Raw genomic sequence first — 18,782 nt, 5'->3', positions numbered from 1 at the left:
ATTCAACATCTGGTTTAAATAAATGTTCATTGTAGTCTGAACAACAAAAGGACCACAAACAACTTTTTACATTTACTAGACAGATTTGTGTTTTCATGATCTGACGTTTCCCTCAATAACTTTTATTATGGAAACGATTAAAGTCAAGAGGGAGCTGGAGAGACTAAACCCTTTATATATATATAAAGGGTTTATATATATATATATATATATATATATATATACTAGATATATATACTAGATATATATATATATATATATACTAGATATATATATATATATATATATATATATATATATATATATATATATATATATTTATATATATATATAGAGAGAGAGAGAGAGAGAGCGAGAGAGAGAGAGAGAGCTGAGAGACGAAACGAAACACTTTTTACATAATTTATCATCATTTCATTCAGTCACGTGAGGCTGTTCATTCCTGATTGTCGGGTTTGATGAGTTTTATCATTCAAGAGAAACAATAATCATATTCTGGGTTATTTAATAATGACGTCACAATCTGAATTTCAAAACGTACAGACGCAAATAATTCATCAATAAGACGATCGCATTCCGCCGGTAGAAATGGATCCTGTGCTTATAAACAGAACACAGGACACAGTTTGTTAACAGACTACAGAGAGAAACACCTCTACAGTGGTGATTACTGTGTGTCTTTATTAGTTATTAGTATTAGTAGTTACTGTTATTAAGTACAGTGATCATGTGAACAGACACAAACGTTTTAGTGTTGTGTGGTTACTGGGAGCAGAGCTACTGAAGTGGTCCTGAGTGAGTCTTTTATTTTGAAGGTTCCAAGCGGAAGTAGTTCGTTGACGCTGGTATAAGCTGCAGCAGGTATTTTTCTCCACCTCTTCTCTGTTTTTATTGATTTTTATTGATTAAAAAGGAACTTAAGGACCACGTGAAGCGCCACCGATGATCTGCATTCTGCTGGTAGCCGGTCACGGCACCGTGTTAGAGACTCAAATAAAGGTAAGAAGGTTTAATGAAGCAGAAGAAGAAGAGGAGATAAGTTGAAGCGGTGCAAAGTTCGCCTATTTTATGTAAGCGGGTACCCGTAGTGCAGAACTACCTTAAAGAATGTGGCTCTTTAGTGCTGGTTCACCTGTCAGGTCGCGTTTACACCTGTTAGACCAACAGCTAAGACATTTACTGAATCATAGAAGTCCACTCATGTATTCAGCATACATGTACCCAACAACAGTACTGGTATTTATAATAAATTCACATTTTCTGTCTTTGGCTCACGGTCTCTACCGCCCCCTGGCGAGCATTGTGGTTCATTAGCAGGAACTTAAAACAAAGCATAAAAATGCACAATATATACAATGAAATTGAATAATATTAAATCAACTAACTAAACAATAGTGCAAAGATTTAACTAAACAAACAAACCACAGTGTAGCGGTGTTATCAGTTGATGGTTTTTGTGAATATCCATAACTTTTTATTGCCATATTTATAAATACATGCCGTGTTATTGGTCAAATCAAGTGTCTTTACCATGAAAGAAAGACAAAATATTACGGAGCTAATGTTCTTTAATTAAGTACAATAACTAAATATATATAATATTGCAATACAACAATTATTCTTTATATAATATTTTAGTTATTGTGGATTTTTTACTTTTTTTACTTATTTAATATTCTTTACTGTTTTATTACTTATTTATAATACTTGTTTTGATCTTGTTTTTTTTACTATGTGTCTTGTTTGCACTATACAGTATATATATACATATATATATGTGTATATATATACATATACATGTGTGTGTGTATGTATATATATATATATATATATATATATATATATATATATATATATATAGTATATATATATATATATATATATATATATATATATATATATATATATATATAGTGTATATATATATATATATATACATGTGTGTGTGTGTATATATATATATATATATATATATATATATATATATATATATATATATATATATACACACATGTGTGTGTGTATATATATATATATATATATATATATATATATATATATATATATATATACATGTGTGTGTATATATATATATATATATATATATATATATATATATATATATATATATATATATATATATACATATACATGTGTGTGTATATATATATATACATGTGTGTGTATATATATATATACATGTGTGTGTATATATATATATATATATATATGTGTATATATACTCCACTATACTGCTGTAATCCTGTAAATTTGCCCACTGCGGGACTAATAAGGGATTATCTTATTTTATCTTATTTTATCTTATCTAACGGTAGAAGGGGACGTGTTGCGTTCAGGAACACCTGTTATCCTGAGTTTGAGTTTAAAGTGTGATATAATGTCGCTTGTAATCGGACTGGGCACGACATGACGATGTATATCAACAACAATATACGTCTATCGTTTATATTTTATTCATATCGCGATATCGGAAAAACCAGCGGCTGAATTGCGTTACGGCAATATTTACGTCAGTCGCCGCTTTACGTTGGGATCCTTCAGGAATCAGAACAAGAAGAGTTTGTAAGAAAGTCAGACAAGATCAAATACTTTTAACTCGTCAAGTATTTCATCTACACATGAGTACACAAAATAAGCTTCACCATGTGGTTATTTTACATATAAGTTACTATTTATTTTAATGAATATTTTAATATCGTGATGTATATCGTGATCGAGATATGAAAGCACCTTTATTAGGACAGAAGGCACAGCCCTAATTTAACATTTAAGCCTGTACATTAACAGGTGAAAGAGGATATTGTTCATCCAGTGAGTAAACGTCCTATTTAATGCAGAAAGATGATGTTACAGAAATAGATTCAGCTGACTGGTGTTACCTCATAGACTAGAAGGTACACACTACCATCCTGAGGTCTAAATACTATAAACTAAAAACTAAAAACTATGAACGAACGTCAGAGGAATTACAAACATAAACATGCTAAATGTCTCCTTCAGGGGAAATAGCATCTAGTAGAAACGCTGTGAGGCCTGAAGCTAACATGTTTTGTAACAGCGTGTTGTTGTGTTACAGTCATGGTGTAGTTTGTTAGTTTGTTAGTTTGTTAGCTTGTTAGTTTGTTATTTTGTTATTTTGTTAGCTTGTTAGTTTGTTATTTTGTTAGCTTGTTAGTTTGTTAGTTTGTTATTTTGTTAGCTTGTTAGTTTGTTAGTTTGTTATTTTGTTAGCTTGTTAGTTTGTTAGTTTGTTAGCTTGTTAGTTTGTTAGTTTGTTAGCTTGTTAGTTTGTTATTTTGTTAGCTTGTTAGTTTGTTAGTTTGTTATTTTGTTAGCTTGTTAGCTTGTTAGTTTGTTATTTTGTTAGTTTGTTAGTTTGTTAGTTTGTTAGTTTGTTAGTTTGTTAGTTTGTTATTTTGTTAGTTTGTTAGTTTGTTATTTTGTTAGCTTGTTAGTTTGTTATTTTGTTAGCTTGTTAGTTTGTTAGTTTGTTAGTTTGTTATTTTGTTAGTTTGTTAGTTTGTTATTTTGTTAGCTTGTTAGTTTGTTATTTTGTTAGTTTGTTAGTTTGTTAGTTTGTTAGCTTGTTAGTTTGTTATTTTGTTAGTTTGTTAGTTTGTTAGTTTGTTAGTTTGTTATTTTGTTAGTTTGTTAGTTTGTTATTTTGTTAGCTTGTTAGTTTGTTATTTTGTTAGTTTGTTAGTTTGTTAGTTTGTTAGCTTGTTAGTTTGTTATTTTGTTAGTTTGTTAGTTTGTTAGTTTGTTAGTTTGTTATTTTGTTAGTTTGTTAGTTTGTTATTTTGTTAGCTTGTTAGTTTGTTATTTTGTTAGCTTGTTAGTTTGTTAGTTTGTTATTTTGTTAGCTTGTTAGTTTGTTAGTTTGTTATTTTGTTAGTTTGTTAGTTTGTTATTTTGTTAGTTTGTTATTTTGTTAGCTTGTTAGCTTGTTAGTTTGTTAGCTTGTTAGCTGTATTGTTTTACCTCTCCTCTCCCAGAATGATGACACCGGCTTATACAGCCACCTGGCCGGAGTACCGAAGGCTTTACTTCCTGGAATCGGAGGAAAGAAGATCCTCGACTTTTGGTGGGAAACGGTCAACATGTGCGTAACAAACACGAACAGATCTCATTATCCTCTGACTCTAAAAACAGGCAACTTCTTCTGACGCCATCTCTGATTTCTCTGCAGGCGACAGCTGTTCACAGAAGTCTATCTGGTCACTAATGCAGACAAGTGAGTTCTGACTGTTTCTTCAGCCAATCGGAAAGAAGTTACGGAGCTATTGTTAGCTTAGAGTCCAGAGTTAGAAGGTAATGTGTAGTGTTATATGATCCTACAGGACATAAATTAGAAATGAAATGGTCAGGAGCAAAGTTAGTCTCATAATGGGAACAAATGTGTATCAATAGGGAACAATTTAAAGTTTTAAAAAGATAATTTAAGGGAATAAGTTAAGTAAAAATGCACCAGAACAAATTTGAGGGCACAAATAAGGAAACAAATAAGTAGAAAATAGGAATTTGAGGGAACTAGTGTACCAGTGTGGTGGCACAAATCACCTAACACTATTAGTCACTTAAGGGAACAAATTATTCAGAAGATTAAGGGAACAAATCTGCAATGTGAGGGAACAGTTTGGTGTTTTGAGTGCAGTTTAAACAAAAACAAGTCACAAAAAATGTAATTCTGAGGGACACAAATAACAATGTTCTTGGGGCAAATAAATTAAAATGCGCAAATTAACAGAAATGATTCAGTAACTTAGAAAACAAACTAGGAATTTGAAAGATAGAACAGAGATTGTGGTGCAGTTTGAGGGAACTAATCGAGGGAACAAGTGAGTCACATAACTTCAACCAATCATCATCATCCTGATCATCGATGCTCCGTCCTTAGGTATAATATATATAATAGAAGGTGTATATATATTTTTAGGTATAATATATATAATAGAAGGTATATATATTTTTAGGTATAATATATATAATATAAGGTGTATATATATTTTTAGGTATAAGTACTATGAGCGCTGGGCCACAGCCAATGACTTCCCGGTGGAAAACGTGGTGAACGACGGCAGCACAACGTTGGCGGACCGACTCGGCGCCGTGGCCGACCTGGAGCTCGTCATACGCAGCCGCAAGCTGCAGGACGACATCATGGTGGTACGATGAGTCGCTGCTCGGTTACGTTTCATTGGAGTATTCTAGTAGAAACTGAATGAATGTCTGTCATACGACGCAGATCGCAGGAGACATGCTGTGTGCGGACCAGAACTTTGACATCGCTCAAGTTATCCGCTTCTTCAGGTCAGAGGTGATTTACCACGATGTGTTCATTTTAGTGGACATAAAACATACAGTTTGTTGTGTGCAAAGGATATTTATTAAAGTCTAATAAATGTTTTTGCGAAGTCGTGAGCATCCCGTCCTTCTGTGTGTGTGTGCTGCAGCCTGGAGAGCTAATTATTTACTACGAGCTGGAGGAAAGTGAGAAAAGCAGCTCCAGAGGCATCGTGGAGGTGTGCAGGGACACCCACAGGTGAGCTTTGATCATTTAGTCCCATAATGCACCACAAGCTGTAACCAGGCGGCAACCCCCGGGTCTGAAAAGTGAAGTCAGAGCTTCATGTGTTAAAGTTGCATTCTCTCTAGTGTCCACCAGGGGGCGACTCCTCTGGTTGTATAGAAGTCTATGAGAAAATGACTCTACTTCTCTCTTGATTTATTACCTCAGTAAACATTGTAAACATGAGTTTATGGTCTCAATCTCTAGTTTCAAGTCTTCTTCAATACAGCATGATGTTCATTTAGTACATTATGGTCCATTTAGAGTCAAACAGACCATAAAGCAGGGGATGCTTTAGGGCGGGGCTACACAGTGATTGACAGGTCTCTACCAGAGATGTATACGCCATCTCTACGTCACTCCTCCTCAGTCCAGATATGGTCACTTCCTGTTCACTGGTTGTAAAAAAACAAGATGGCCGAACTTGAGGCTTCAAAACTGTGTTGCAAATGTGATTGTAATGTATTGTAATTTTGTGAATCAGGATAACTCGCTTCTTGGAGAAACCACAGGAAGGACTGACATCATCCCGACTGGCCAGCGTTGTGTTTTACTGCATCCAGAGAGTCACTCTGTCCGACCTGTCTGACTTCCTCAACCTGCAGCCTCAAGCAACAGACAGGTCCTTAGGACGATTCTGGGTTCGTAAGTGCTGAAATAAGTGTTATTTGAGCAGATTAATTACCGTTAAAGTTACTGTGAGGAACTTTTAACTGGTCCTGAACCAGTCTCAGTTTAGTCCTGATCCTCTATGAACCAGTCTCAGTGTAGTCCTGATCCTCTATCAGACCTCCATCAGTAAAGAGACCATCAGAGGGAAGATGGTCTGTTTCTATAGAGTTATTCTTGATGCTCGTCATCGGAGCCACCGGGTCGGATTCTGGTGAAACCAGATGAACTCATGCAGGTTCACCAGAAACTCCTTCAGCTCAGACTCCAGCAGAGACCGGTCCACCGTGGACAGACCCAGATCCTCCAGCAGAGACCGGTCCACCGTGGACAGACCCAGATCCTCCAGCAGAGACCGGTCCACCGTGGACAGACCCAGATCCTCCAGCAGAGACCGGTCCACCGCGGACAGACCCAGATCCTCCAGCAGAGACCGGTCCACCGTGGACAGACCCAGATCCTCCAGCAGAGACCGGACCACCGTGGACAGACCCAGGTCCGGCTTCACCTGCAGCCTTGGACCTGCAGTCGGAGCTCCGGAGGGAGGAGGAGAGCTCAGCTCCCGGCAGCAGCAGCGTCTCCTCCTCCTCCTCCTCCTCCTCCTCTTCCTCCTCCTCCTCCTGGAGCAGAGCTTCTCCTCTCTGCTGGAGACCCAGGATGTATTGCTGGACCCGCTGGAGGGAAGGGAGGCACGGGAGAACCAGAACCAGGACTGAGAGGGGCAGACTGTCAGACCTGCTGCAGTAGAATGAGAGGTTTTCTAAAGGGACTCTGGTGCTCAGAGACACTACCACTTTAGTCCACAGGGGGCGACAGAATCAACAGGAAATAGAAGTTCCTTGCAGTAACTTTAATGTTACACAACTTCCCTTTACAAACTAAACCAACTAGATCTGCTGTTTAACGTCTTCGTCAAACCATTGTGTTCAATGAGGAGGATTTATTCTAATTCTTCCCTGTGATGTGATTTCATTTTAATCGGTACATGATTGCAAAATAAGTTTGTGGCTTTGACTTTGCTTTTCATTGTGACAAAACTCTTAAGATCAAAAGTTAGACTATAATCACTTTACATACAACATCAGTTCATTATCATGAATTAATAACTTGATGATCTTTTTGGCTCCGTTCTCTTCAGGAGTGGCTCATCAACGAGAAGCGACTCGATGTGTTTGGGATGAAGCTTCCTACTGGCTTCCAGCTCATTGGACAAGTGGTTTGTATCCATACCTCAGTTCATCTACCTACATTACCCACAATGCAATTTAAATTAAATTAAATTGTGGTCAATTTAGAGTCGAACAGACCATAAAGCAGGGGATGCTTTAGGGCGGGGCTACACAGTGATTGACAGGTCTCTACTAGAGACGTATACGGCGTCTCTCCGTCACTCGTCCTCAGTCCATATATGGTCACTTCCTGTTCACTGGATGCAAAAAAAACAAGAAGGCGACTGATGCTGTTTCTCTGTTGCAGATCATCAGTGTATTTTTAGTAGTTCTATTACGTTACATTTCCTCTAATAACGTGCTTCCTGTTGACGTCACAGGGCCTGTCAGACTACACCAGGTGGCTCACCCACTACTCCACCAAGCAACAAGACACTCCGGCTAAACCAATCACATGCAGATCGTTCGCCAGGTAAGAAAACACCGACACAAAGTACTCCGTGTGAACGGAGCTCAGATTACCGGGGTTGTTTTCAGTCCGTCCGCCCGTTCTTGTGAACGTGATGTCTCAGGAACACCTGGACTCAGAGATGAAGTGGTTAGAATTCTTAGAAATGTTGAAACACAAGCTGACAGACTGATTGGTTCCTCTCAGGGTTGGATTAATGGGGAACCCCTCAGACGGCTTCAACGGGAAAACCATCGCCATGTCCATCTGTAACTTCTGGGCCGAGGTCACTCTGGTGGAGAGCCAGACTTTGGTAACACTCACCAGCTGAAACACCTTTTTAATTAAGAATATATTGTGCAAAACGTCACATGGATGTTCTGTGACTCTGCAGGTTTTGGTTCCTCATCCGCTCAACGACCCCACCGAGTTCGGAAGCTTGCAGGATCTGTTCTGCATCAGCAGGAAGGAAGGGTGAGAACATGGACCAGTTAAAATCCTGCAGACCGGGTCACGTTCAGGGTTCTTCTAAACCTTCCTCCTCCTCTGTAGGTACCTGGGAGGTCTGAGGCTGCTGCAGGCCACCTGTAAGAAGTTCTACCAGTTCTGCTCCAAACAAGGGTGAGACAAGTTCCGAGGTCACAACAAGACCCTCGATGTTCTCGGGTTGAATAACCTCTGGTGCTGCTTTGTTCACGTTATATAAATCCCAGATATCTTGGAAACTAAACGCCGTCTGGTTCATCACATCATCAGGAGGAGTATTCACCGTGTCTAACAAGACTCACGTCAGCTGGTTTACTGCAGCTGTATGAACACTAAGTCAACATTTGTGCTGTAATTTAATTGCAATAAACAAATAAAAAGGAAGCAGAAATAACTACATAATGATGATGATTTGTAAAAAGTCTGACTTCACTCTTTGTCCAGTCTGTGAACAAGACGACAACCAAACAACTTTTAAAATGCTTGTTTTCTGAGTGGAGTCTGGATCCATCGGCGCTCGTCCGGCCGTATTATTTATTCTACTCAACCGTTTTAGTCCAAACCTTCCTCTGGTGTTTCCTCACTGGTTGATGATATTTATTCTAGCTTCCTGTGTTTTTTCTTTATTATTTTATTACGAATAAAGTCAGGTCACCAGAAACAAGACTCCACATCAATGTTTGTTTCAAACTAAATCTCAGGTTTAAAACAAAGAAGAGAAAAGAAGCCGTTCTGCTTCAAAGAAAAGTGAAAGATTTGCTTTAAAAACACTTTCACTGCTTTTTAAACTCCTCTTGTGTCTTTTTTTCTGCAGCATCGCTTTGACGAAGCAGAACTTCACACTGAAGTACGACACCAACATTCCTCGTCAAGTGGTGAGGAACCGTTAGAGTTGTGTTCTGGAGGAGATTCAGTGTTCAGTGAGAGAATGTCGTGTCACCGTGAAATGATTTGTGTTTTTTAAATGCAGGGTCTCGCTGGAAGCAGGTAAACATTTCTGCTTGTTCTCTGATCTGTTAAAGCTTTCAGGAATGTAATTATCTACGAGTTCATGCGTTTCTCTTCACAGCGCCATCGTCTCAGCGACGCTGAAGTGTCTGATGAAGTTCTACAACATCACAGACGACGTACGGATTCGTTTTATTTATATATTTATTACCTTTCAAACAAATACAATACAATTCAAAGTGATTTACTAATGATTGACACGTCGAGAATAAAGAATGTACACCAAATTAAGTTCAGAATAAATAAATATGACATCATAGATATGATATTAATTGGTTAATAAAACAAGAAGTCGCATGCTTCCAGTGATTAATTTGCATGTTTCCATAGCACCTTGTTTCTTTTGTTTTTTATCGGTTTAAGTGAGTCGAGCGTAAAACTTTTTTGCAATATTTCAACATTTTTTTTGTTTGTAATTTTTGTGTTTCCACTCTGCTTTTTACTACGAGGAACTTTTCATTTAGTGTTGGTTCTGTCGCCCCCTCTGGACTAAAGCGGTCGTGTTTCTGAGCACCAGAGTCCCTTTAGATTAGAAAACCTCTCATTTCACTGCAGCCGCCACTAGAATCTAATTCTACACATAATATCATACGAATACATATCTGTGAAGGGATATCCAGGATATACAGGCCTCTGTATTAAATCAAGACAGAAATATAAAAACACATCTACATATTCATATATTTATCTTTTCTTCTGCAGGATCTCCCAAAGTCGATTCGAGCCAACTTCATCCTCAACGTGGAGACCGAGGAGCTTTTCATCACAGCTGGTCTTCAGGACCGAGTTGTTCAGGTCAGGATCGTCTCTTCTACGTTCTCCTACAATTCAAACACCTCCAGTAGAAATCAAGCTGTTCCCTCTTTACTTCTGCAGGTCTATGAAGGTTTAGTCTACATGGACTTCAGCAAGAAGCTGATGGAGGAGCAGGGCTACGGTACTGAAGTCCACTGTAGTCTGTCGATGCTAAGTAGATCATACAAATACATTTGATTCCTTGTGTGTGTGTGTGTGTGTGTGTGTGTGTTTCCGCTTCATAGGGAGCTATGTTTCTATGGACATGAGTGGTCTGCCACCCTTCTGGCTGGCTTACCTGAGCGACCCCAGTGACTCCGGACGCATCCACAGCAACATCAGGCAGCGCTGGCTCAGTGGTGCGTCCTCAGGTTAAAGGGATAGATGGGGGGGGGTACTATGAGGTACTTTATTAATATTACCTACAGCAGACGGTTGTAGGTAAGATGGATAAGTTCCAAGTTGGAGAAACAGATCAGCACAGCAGCAAAGTGATGTAACACTGTGGATGAAGACGTCGGCAAAACGTATTTCAGACTAAAACAAAAGTCGACGTAGAAGAATCTATACAAGTGAACGCTACATTAGGATTTTTTTGCCATGAGACATCTATACAGTCTATGTTTCTAACAGGGAACTAACGCCGTTATCTGCGCTCTCACCAAAGCTACCAGACTCCTTTGATAAAAACAGTAATTTAACCTCTCAGAACACTGGAGCTGCTGGTCTACTGCTGCCTCCATCGGTTAGTCTGTTTGTGTTATTGTGTGACTTTGGTTAGTTTGCATTCACCAGAAGTCACACATTAACTCAAACAGACTAACCGAAGGAGGCAGCGGTAGACGAGCAGCTCCTGTGTTCTGAGAGGTTAAATCACTGTTTTTGTGAATGGAGTCTGGTAGCTTTGAAGAGAGAGTAGCGCACAGTGTCCCGTCATAAAGGCCTGTCTGACAACAAGATAAAGAGGTGAAAGTATTTTAAATATAGCGTACACTTAAACTGATGTTTTTTATACGTGTCTAAAATACGTCCAGTTTCAAGAAGCAGACACGAGTACCGGCACAGCGGCACAACGTATTCCAGACACCGAAAACAAAAGTAGATATTTAATAAAACATACCAGGTTAAGTGTCTATATTTAGAACATCTTCGATGTTTCACTGTACAGTCAGACAGCGATACAGCTTGTGTTTCCTACACGTAACTTTAACGTTATCTTTGCTCTCGTCAAAACCACCCGACTACCGCTGCCTCCATCGGTTAGTCAGTTTGTGTTTATTGTGTGACGTTTGATATTTGATATATGAAGAGCAACACATTTCAGTTTTCCATAAACAGACAAAAAGTTCTTTTTTTAGAATAACATGCTTGACCGTGTGTGTATTTCCATCTTTCTGTTCCTTTAAGGACTCAAACAAATAAAGACATGTTGGTTCATTTGTTGAACGACTGTGTCTCTGCAGGAGAACCTCTGGTAGTCGAGGCCATGAAGACTTTTGCAGAGCTCACTGATCAAGCCAGGTTGGTTTGAGAACCAGGAAGTGGATGGTTTGATGGCCAACAATAGATGTTAAAGTTTGAGCTCTGATTTTGAAAATGTCCTCCCCTCAGGACGGCTCTCCAGGACAAAGACTGGCGCCGGCTGGCACAACTGATGGACCAGAACTTTGAGCTGCGGAGGTAAACACCACATATGTTTCTGTAGATGCGAGGCGCTCGTATCACACTCACAGCTGAAGTAACCACGTTTCCCCACAGGTCCGTCTACACGGACGAGTGTCTGGGTCCTGGGAACCTCAAGATGGTTCAGCTGGCGAGGCAGGTAGGTACTTAAAGGGAGAGTTCGGAGTCTTCTGAAGTGTGTTTGTATGAGGTTCTTCTCTGTAGTCAGTGTTTTACTACAGTAGATGGAGTTCCAGCCCTACAGCAAAGTAATGTGCTGCTGTGGACGTATTTTAGACTCCTAAAACAATCAATGCCAGTTTAAGTTCATGCTATATATACAATATTTTCACTGGTTTACTTTTCCATGAGACGGCTTTACAGTCTATGTTTTAGAGGGAACTGAAGCCGATGAATCCATCTATGCTCTCACCAAAGACACCAGACTCCATTGAAAAGTCAGTGATTTTACATCTCGGAACACTCGGGTCGGTGGGGGAACCGCTGCCTCGATTAGGTTTGTTTGTTTGTGTTATTGTGTGACTTTGGTTAGTTCGGATTCACCAATAGTCAAACAGTAACACAAACACACTAACAGGTGGAGGCAGCGGTAGAACAACAACTCCTGTGTTCTGAGAGGTAGAACACAGTCTGGTGGGTTTACAGAGAGCTTAGATAAGCAGTGAAAATATTCTAAATATAGCGCACACTTAAACTGATATTGATTCTTTTAAAATACTCCATCTACTGTAGTAATACACAGACTATGGAGAAGTACCTCTCTCTGTAAAGGTCTCACTACCTGCTACCAGTATTCACTCCTCTGTCCGTTCACGCCTGCAGGAGTGTGTTTTCTGTTCATGCATTCATTAACTTCTTGTTGCTCTTTTGCAGTTTGGCTCGGCGGTGAAGTTGCCGGGCAGCGGGGGGGCCGTGGTGGGTCTGTGTCTGGACGAAGCCAGACTGGTACGACTGGTTTGTTGTCTTCAGTTTCTTTTTGTATTCATGTTGACTTTGTTAGTTAAATTTTAAATTGAAGGTTCTCTCCTAAATGAAAGATGGACTTTGTCTCTTTGTATCTCTTTGTGTTTTCCGTGCAGCTCAATGTACTGCATCATCTGAAAGATACTCCACCGGATACTTTGGTTATCGCAGATCTTTACATAACTTTTCCATCCTTAAAACCAATAAAGTTCTCGTTTCAATGATCAGAGAACAAAAGTCATTTTCTTGACATGGAAGAAAAACAAAGCAGTTGGAATGTGTTTCCACCTGTTTAATGAACACGGATGACTTGTCTTCTGTTCTGTTTCCTGGAACATCTTTTGCAGAATTTGAAGCAGATAGATGAGTTTAACCAGTTAAATAAAAATACCCCATTACTTAGTTTAAGATGACGTTTAGGATTTTTGGTTTGACAGAAACATATTTCCTGACTGCATTTAGGAAAAAACTAAAACATTTTTATCTTATGATATGAATTAAGCTGTAACAGGACCCAACTCAGGGATTTCCCAACGCTTTGACAACCTTAAGCTTCAGATAAAAAAGATAAGAATATCCTTCATACGTCCCACAGCGGAGACATCCGCAATATTACAGAAAGAAAGTGGAGAGAGCAACAACAACAAGAGGCACCAGAAACAAACGACAAGTAAAAGAACATAAGGAACATAAATGTAATGAATCTCATGTTCTTAAGTATAATAACTAAGTAAACTTAAATACTATATAATCAGATTAAATAGTTGGGTTTACATTATGGCTCAAGCCGTTACAATGGCGCTCCATAATGTGTCATTGGACCGGGTTACTACCTTCTTCTCTCATTTATTGTCTGTATCAGTGATTGACCGTCCCTGGTTGTTGGTTCTGAGGTCCGGTGTTCTGTGTTGGTCCACCAGGTGGAGATGAGACAGGCCTTCCAGGAGGCCGGCTGTGTCTTCTGTGTCATCACACCGTACGACCCCGTCGGCCGACGCTGAGCCACAGCGCGACGTCGTCTCATAGATCAGTGATCAGTTGTGAGGAGTGTCAATGAAAAGCCATGAATGAGTTTAAAACTATTCGGTGATAGTTTGTGTGATAAATGATCAGATTGATCAGATGAATGTCAATTCTTTGTTCCAGATTACATGAGATTCATTACATTTATGTTCTTTTTGATTTTATTTTTAAATAATGTGTGTTTAGTCACATTCTATGGCTGAAGGAGGCAACGTGATGGTGAGTGAGTCTACCGGTCACTGATGAAAGTATTGCTGTATTTATATATTTGCAGTATTATGAACTGGAGGATATTCCTGGAAAAAAAATGCTAGCTTGCAGTTTTTCTCTCTTTTGCATACACACACAAAATGGAGCTACACAAACCGTTCTGTTTGCAGTTATTAAGAACTTGGTGACTGTGGTGACATTCCTGGAAAAATAAATGCTGTGTTGCGTTTTTTCTCCATTTTTATACACACAGAAATACTTCAATACAAACTGTGAATCAACCAGGACTGAAATCTAAATGCCTTTGTGTTTTAATGTATCAACCAAAACAATGTAAAAGTAATTTATTTTCTATACGTGATGCATTGTTGTATCACGGCTCTATAGATGTTATCTTTATATAATTAATGTAATTTTGTACAAATTAAAAGCAACTGTATGTAGATCTTAGTGTTTTGTAATTTATACTGTTTAACACATATTACACACATTTCTCTTTGTATTTTACTCTTTTTGTTTACTGAACATCAAAAAATAAAACCTCTGATTTGTTTTTATGTAATTGTCCTTTAATTTTCATTTGTATGTATATATATTATTTTGTTTACTATATATATATATTTAAAAATATACATATAATTATACATATATATATATTATTTTACAATATATATATATATAGATATATATATTAAAAAAATAATATATATATATTATAAAAAATATATATTTATATATATATTATTTTTTTAATAATATATATAAAATATATATAACATTTATTTTAATCGTTTAGTTTTTGTAATGTAATTATCCTTTAATCTTTTTTTCATTATTATTTGTGTGTGTGTTTTTTACAACCCAACGTTCTGCATGTGCTGCACATGTTTAACCTGATTTCTTAGTATATTGTATTTTGTCAATAATAAAAACACACACACACCTATAGTTCAGACTGGTTAAAATAAAGCCCCATATTGTGACCGTTTAGCCCCCTTATATTGTGTCCTGTATTCGGCTGTAAACATCCAGAGAGCGGATCTGATTCGCTGCTTCCTCCGGTGGGCGGAGTAGCGGGGCTCTGCCTGCCTCTCTGGCCGCAAAGCGCTGCTCCCCGCTCGGCTTCAGTCGTCCTCACCTCTCCCTCTCTCTCTACTCATGCGGACCCGGCCGACGCTCTCGGACTTGCCGGACGCGGACTGTCGACCATGGCTGCCAAAGAAGACCTGTACAGTAAAATCATCCCGCGGAGGCTCCGGCAGAACCGGTCGGGTTCGGTGAAATCTGGCTCCAACCTGGACGTGCTGTTATCCATGGGCTTCCCGAGACCGAGGGCGTAAGTAGCCGTGTGTGTGAGTATGTGTGTGTGTGTGTGTGTGTGTGTGTGTGTGTGTGTGTGTGTGTGTGTGTGTGTGTGTGTGTGGGGAGGATCACAGGCATGTGCAGAGGTCATCCGGGGACCATGACGCGGACATGGCCGGTGTGTGAGCGTTCAGTAACGGTTTCTGTTGTGGGGTCGTACGCATAGCTCCACACAGCTAGCTGGTGCTCACTGAATACAACCACACACAACTAAAGAGTAGAATACAGTCGAATAAAGTAAAAAAAAAAAGAAGTAGAATAGTTAGTGCGAGATGAAGTTACAGAAGAAAACATTTTGCCTTTTTCACTGTTTTTACTTGGTTTAAACTGGAGCCACTCACTGTAAACAACCACACAACTAAAGAGTATAATACAGTCAAAACACATTCAATTAAACACATTAAAAACAGTATAATACTGTAACTGAACTCAAATGTGTGGCACAATACGGAGTGTAACGTTAGCTAAAAATAGCTGACAATGTTTTACCTTTTTTCACTGTTTTTACTTGGTTTAAAACAGAATCACTCACTGTAAACAACCACACACAGCTAAAGAGTAGAATACAGTCAAATAAAGTAAAAACACAGTAGAATTAAACACATTAAAAATAGTATGATACTGTAACAGTGCTCCAACGTGAGGCGTGAGACAGTTACAGAAGTGTAACGTTAGCTTAAAATAGCTGACAACATTTTCCCCTATTTTCACTCCTTTCACTTGGTTTAAACTGGAATGGTTAATGAAGATCAAACCATTGATTTTCTTTCTCATGTTTATGTGTAAGTATGTAAGTCATATTTAAAGTGGTGTTGTAGTTGTTTTCTTGAGGAGCTGTCATGTTCCGAAAACTGTAGTCAGGAGTCATGAAGTCATGACTATGACTATGTGTGTGTGTGTGTCATACGGCTCACCCTGTGTCCTCTGCTGTTAATGAATGGAGAGACTGTCTTTGACTTGGCCCAGATCTGTTAGTTCACATCCGTCCCGTCGGCCTCAGTCTCTCCCGGTAAACACTACTGTATACTGGATTTCACCAACCAGGAGAGCAGCACTTTATCATGTTGTTTTAAGGCAATTATTGGTGTGTTGCTTTAGGGCGGGTCTACCTTGTGATTGACAGGTCTCTACCAGGGGTCCCATCACATGTCGCGTTTTTTTTGCGCCCTCAAATCCCGTCAATGTAGACGTGCCGAGTTAAAAAGTTTTCAACTTTATGAACGCTGCAGCTACTGTATATATGAAGTGGAAGTAGTCATCGTGACATCACACATTGGTTTGTGGACTGATGTTTTGAAGCCTTGAGTTCGGTGATTTCACCGTCGCCATCTTGGATTACTGCCATCGATGAACAGGAAGTGACCATATATGGACTGAGGAGGAGTGATGTAGAGACGCCGTATACGTCTCTGGTAGAGACCTGTCAATCACTGTGTAGCCCCGCCCTAAAGCATCCCCTGCTTTATGGTCTGTTTGACTCTAAATGGACCATAATGTACTAAATGAACATCATGCTGTATTGAAGAAGACTTGAAACTAGAGATTGAGACCATAAACTCATGTTTACAATGTTTACTGAGGTAATAAATCAAGAGAGAAGTAGAGTCATTTTCTCATAGACTTCTATACAACCAGAGGAGTAGAGAGAATGCAGCTTTAAGACATTATTAAAACCTATTTCTGTCCATATTTCTGAAATCTGGGGGAAATCTCACAGCACTTTTCAATTTTCTCTCACTACTATACATTGAACCTTAAAGTCTTTCCACCTCTTTCACCCAGACAGACGTCGTGTGTGTGTGTGTGTGTGTGTGTGTGTGTGTGTGTGTGTGTGTGTGTGTGTGTGTGTGTGTGTGTGTGTGTGTGTGTGTGTGTGTGTGTGTGTGTGTGTGTGTGTGTCAGAGGAAGTGTGCTGTGGTTTGCTGAATAGACACAGCAGACGATGGCCCAGAACACACTCCCTCAGGGAAGCCACAGCCTCTTTCATATCAGCCATGAGTGCTCGGCCTCGACACGGACACTGATTAACTCTTTTTTTCTGTCTAAAGTGGTCGACCCAGTAAATTTCAGGTGTCCCGTATCTGCTGCTAAAAAGGATTATTTATTGTCAGGCTATTGTTTTTGGTTCGATTATTTCCTAACATGTAAAATAGAGAGTAGACACCCTCTGAGTTTTTTGCGATATTTTTACTTACTTAGGTTTTTACTTGGGATGTTAAAAAATATTGATTCAACCAGGACTGGGTATTCAACCTGAATACTTTTTCAGTATTGTGCTTATTATCCATAGACTGTTTATAAGAAGTGGACGTAACTATCGTGACGTCACTCATTAGTTTGTGGACTGATGTTTTGAAGCTTCGAGTTCGGCAATTTGGCCGTCGCCATCTTGGATTACGGCCGTCATCACGTTGTTGTTTTTTTGCAGACAATGAACGGAAGTTACCATATTTGGACTGACATATATAATATATATATTATGAAACATTATATGACAATATACAGTATATTGTCATACCACCCAAATATCTATATAAATGTCTCTAGATTTTATTTCAGCTGAAATGTGTGTTAGATTAAAGGTCAGATGTAAAAGAATCAAATGTTTTTATGTTAGCTAGCTAGCTAATTAAACACACTCAATACTATTGTTATTGCTTTTATTGTTTCTTTTTTTACCACGTAAAGTTCCTTTGAGTACCTTTCAAAGCGCTAAGCAAAGTTTTGGGCTTTTTTATCAACTGATTTAAGGCAACATTTATTTTTACTCCATTTTTGAGATATAAATGTATTGCATTGTTTAAATTAAAACTATGGTGTCCAATAACAGATCCAGCTGTTTGAATCGATAAAAAAAGGACTCGCTCCGAATATTTCTCTTGACAACACATTCTTTTTTTTAAATAATCATATAAAGTCAATACTACTAAGTTAGTATTCTAACTTAATGTCTGGTGAAATGTTTAAAAGCTAGTGATGGGTACATGTTGTACATTTATTGTAGACTGCATTCTCCATGTTTGTTGGTGGGAAGCCAGTGAGGGGTCGCTCCTTTTACTTCTACTGTGTAAGTTTTACTTCATTTTAAGGTTAATTTCTCCAGCTCCAGGTTTTTATTCCTCTGTCTTGTCATCAGTTAGAGAAGTGAAAGTTCTTTGAAAGCCTCCCAGCGTCTTCTTAGTGGAATGGAAGTTTGGTTTAATAATTAAAGTTCTCTGTTTGAGTCCTCTGCTCTTAAACCCCCACTAGAGTAGATGTTTCATAACACTGAACAAAGTCTGCCTCGTAGCGCTTTTAAAGCAGCTAAAATTGGGACTGAATCTGCACTGCAGTGTTTTTCACAGATGAACCGATGCAGTGTTTAAGTGTTGGAGAT

General features: G+C 38.7%; 2 protein-coding genes across 7 annotated transcripts in view; both read left to right on the top strand.

Moving 5' to 3' along the window:
• Positions 1 to 820: 820 nt before the first annotated feature.
• gkup (glucuronokinase with putative uridyl pyrophosphorylase) lies at positions 821 to 14,601 on the top strand. Of its 5 annotated transcripts, none has more exons than XM_076082006.1 (23): positions 822 to 999; positions 4,017 to 4,123; positions 4,211 to 4,255; positions 5,034 to 5,187; positions 5,267 to 5,338; positions 5,475 to 5,563; positions 6,075 to 6,231; positions 7,398 to 7,475; positions 7,809 to 7,900; positions 8,084 to 8,189; positions 8,271 to 8,350; positions 8,429 to 8,497; positions 9,177 to 9,237; positions 9,333 to 9,349; positions 9,432 to 9,489; positions 10,073 to 10,165; positions 10,247 to 10,307; positions 10,411 to 10,524; positions 11,629 to 11,686; positions 11,777 to 11,845; positions 11,924 to 11,987; positions 12,722 to 12,793; positions 13,732 to 14,601. In XM_076082006.1, the coding sequence occupies exons 1-23, from the start codon at positions 943 to 945 to the stop codon at positions 13,810 to 13,812; spliced, it is 1,854 nt and encodes a 617-aa protein (XP_075938121.1). In that variant the 5' UTR covers positions 822 to 942; the 3' UTR covers positions 13,813 to 14,601. The 5 variants fall into 5 exon arrangements, 4 of the variants coding, with proteins under 4 accessions (XP_075938122.1, XP_075938121.1, XP_075938120.1 ...); XM_076082005.1 differs by having other exon boundaries at positions 12,722 to 12,802; XM_076082007.1 differs by lacking the exon at positions 9,333 to 9,349 and having other exon boundaries at positions 821 to 999; positions 10,257 to 10,307; positions 12,722 to 12,802.
• Positions 14,602 to 15,137: 536 nt separating this feature from the next.
• The window catches only part of ubash3bb (ubiquitin associated and SH3 domain containing Bb), a 37,156-nt gene continuing 33,511 nt past the window's right edge, over positions 15,138 to 18,782 (top strand). For both annotated transcript variants that reach the window (XM_076082030.1, XM_076082029.1), the window contains exon 1: positions 15,138 to 15,380. In XM_076082030.1, the coding sequence (XP_075938145.1) occupies positions 15,253 to 15,380 (128 nt within the window). In that variant the 5' untranslated portion in view covers positions 15,138 to 15,252. The remainder of the gene's footprint in view (positions 15,381 to 18,782) is intronic.

This window comes from Anarhichas minor, unplaced genomic scaffold (assembly GCF_050575085.1).
Source record: "Anarhichas minor isolate MPS153535 unplaced genomic scaffold, ASM5057508v1 ptg000088l, whole genome shotgun sequence".
Lineage (NCBI taxonomy): Eukaryota > Metazoa > Chordata > Actinopteri > Perciformes > Anarhichadidae > Anarhichas > Anarhichas minor.
This window is presented reverse-complemented; position numbering and strand designations above follow the sequence as displayed.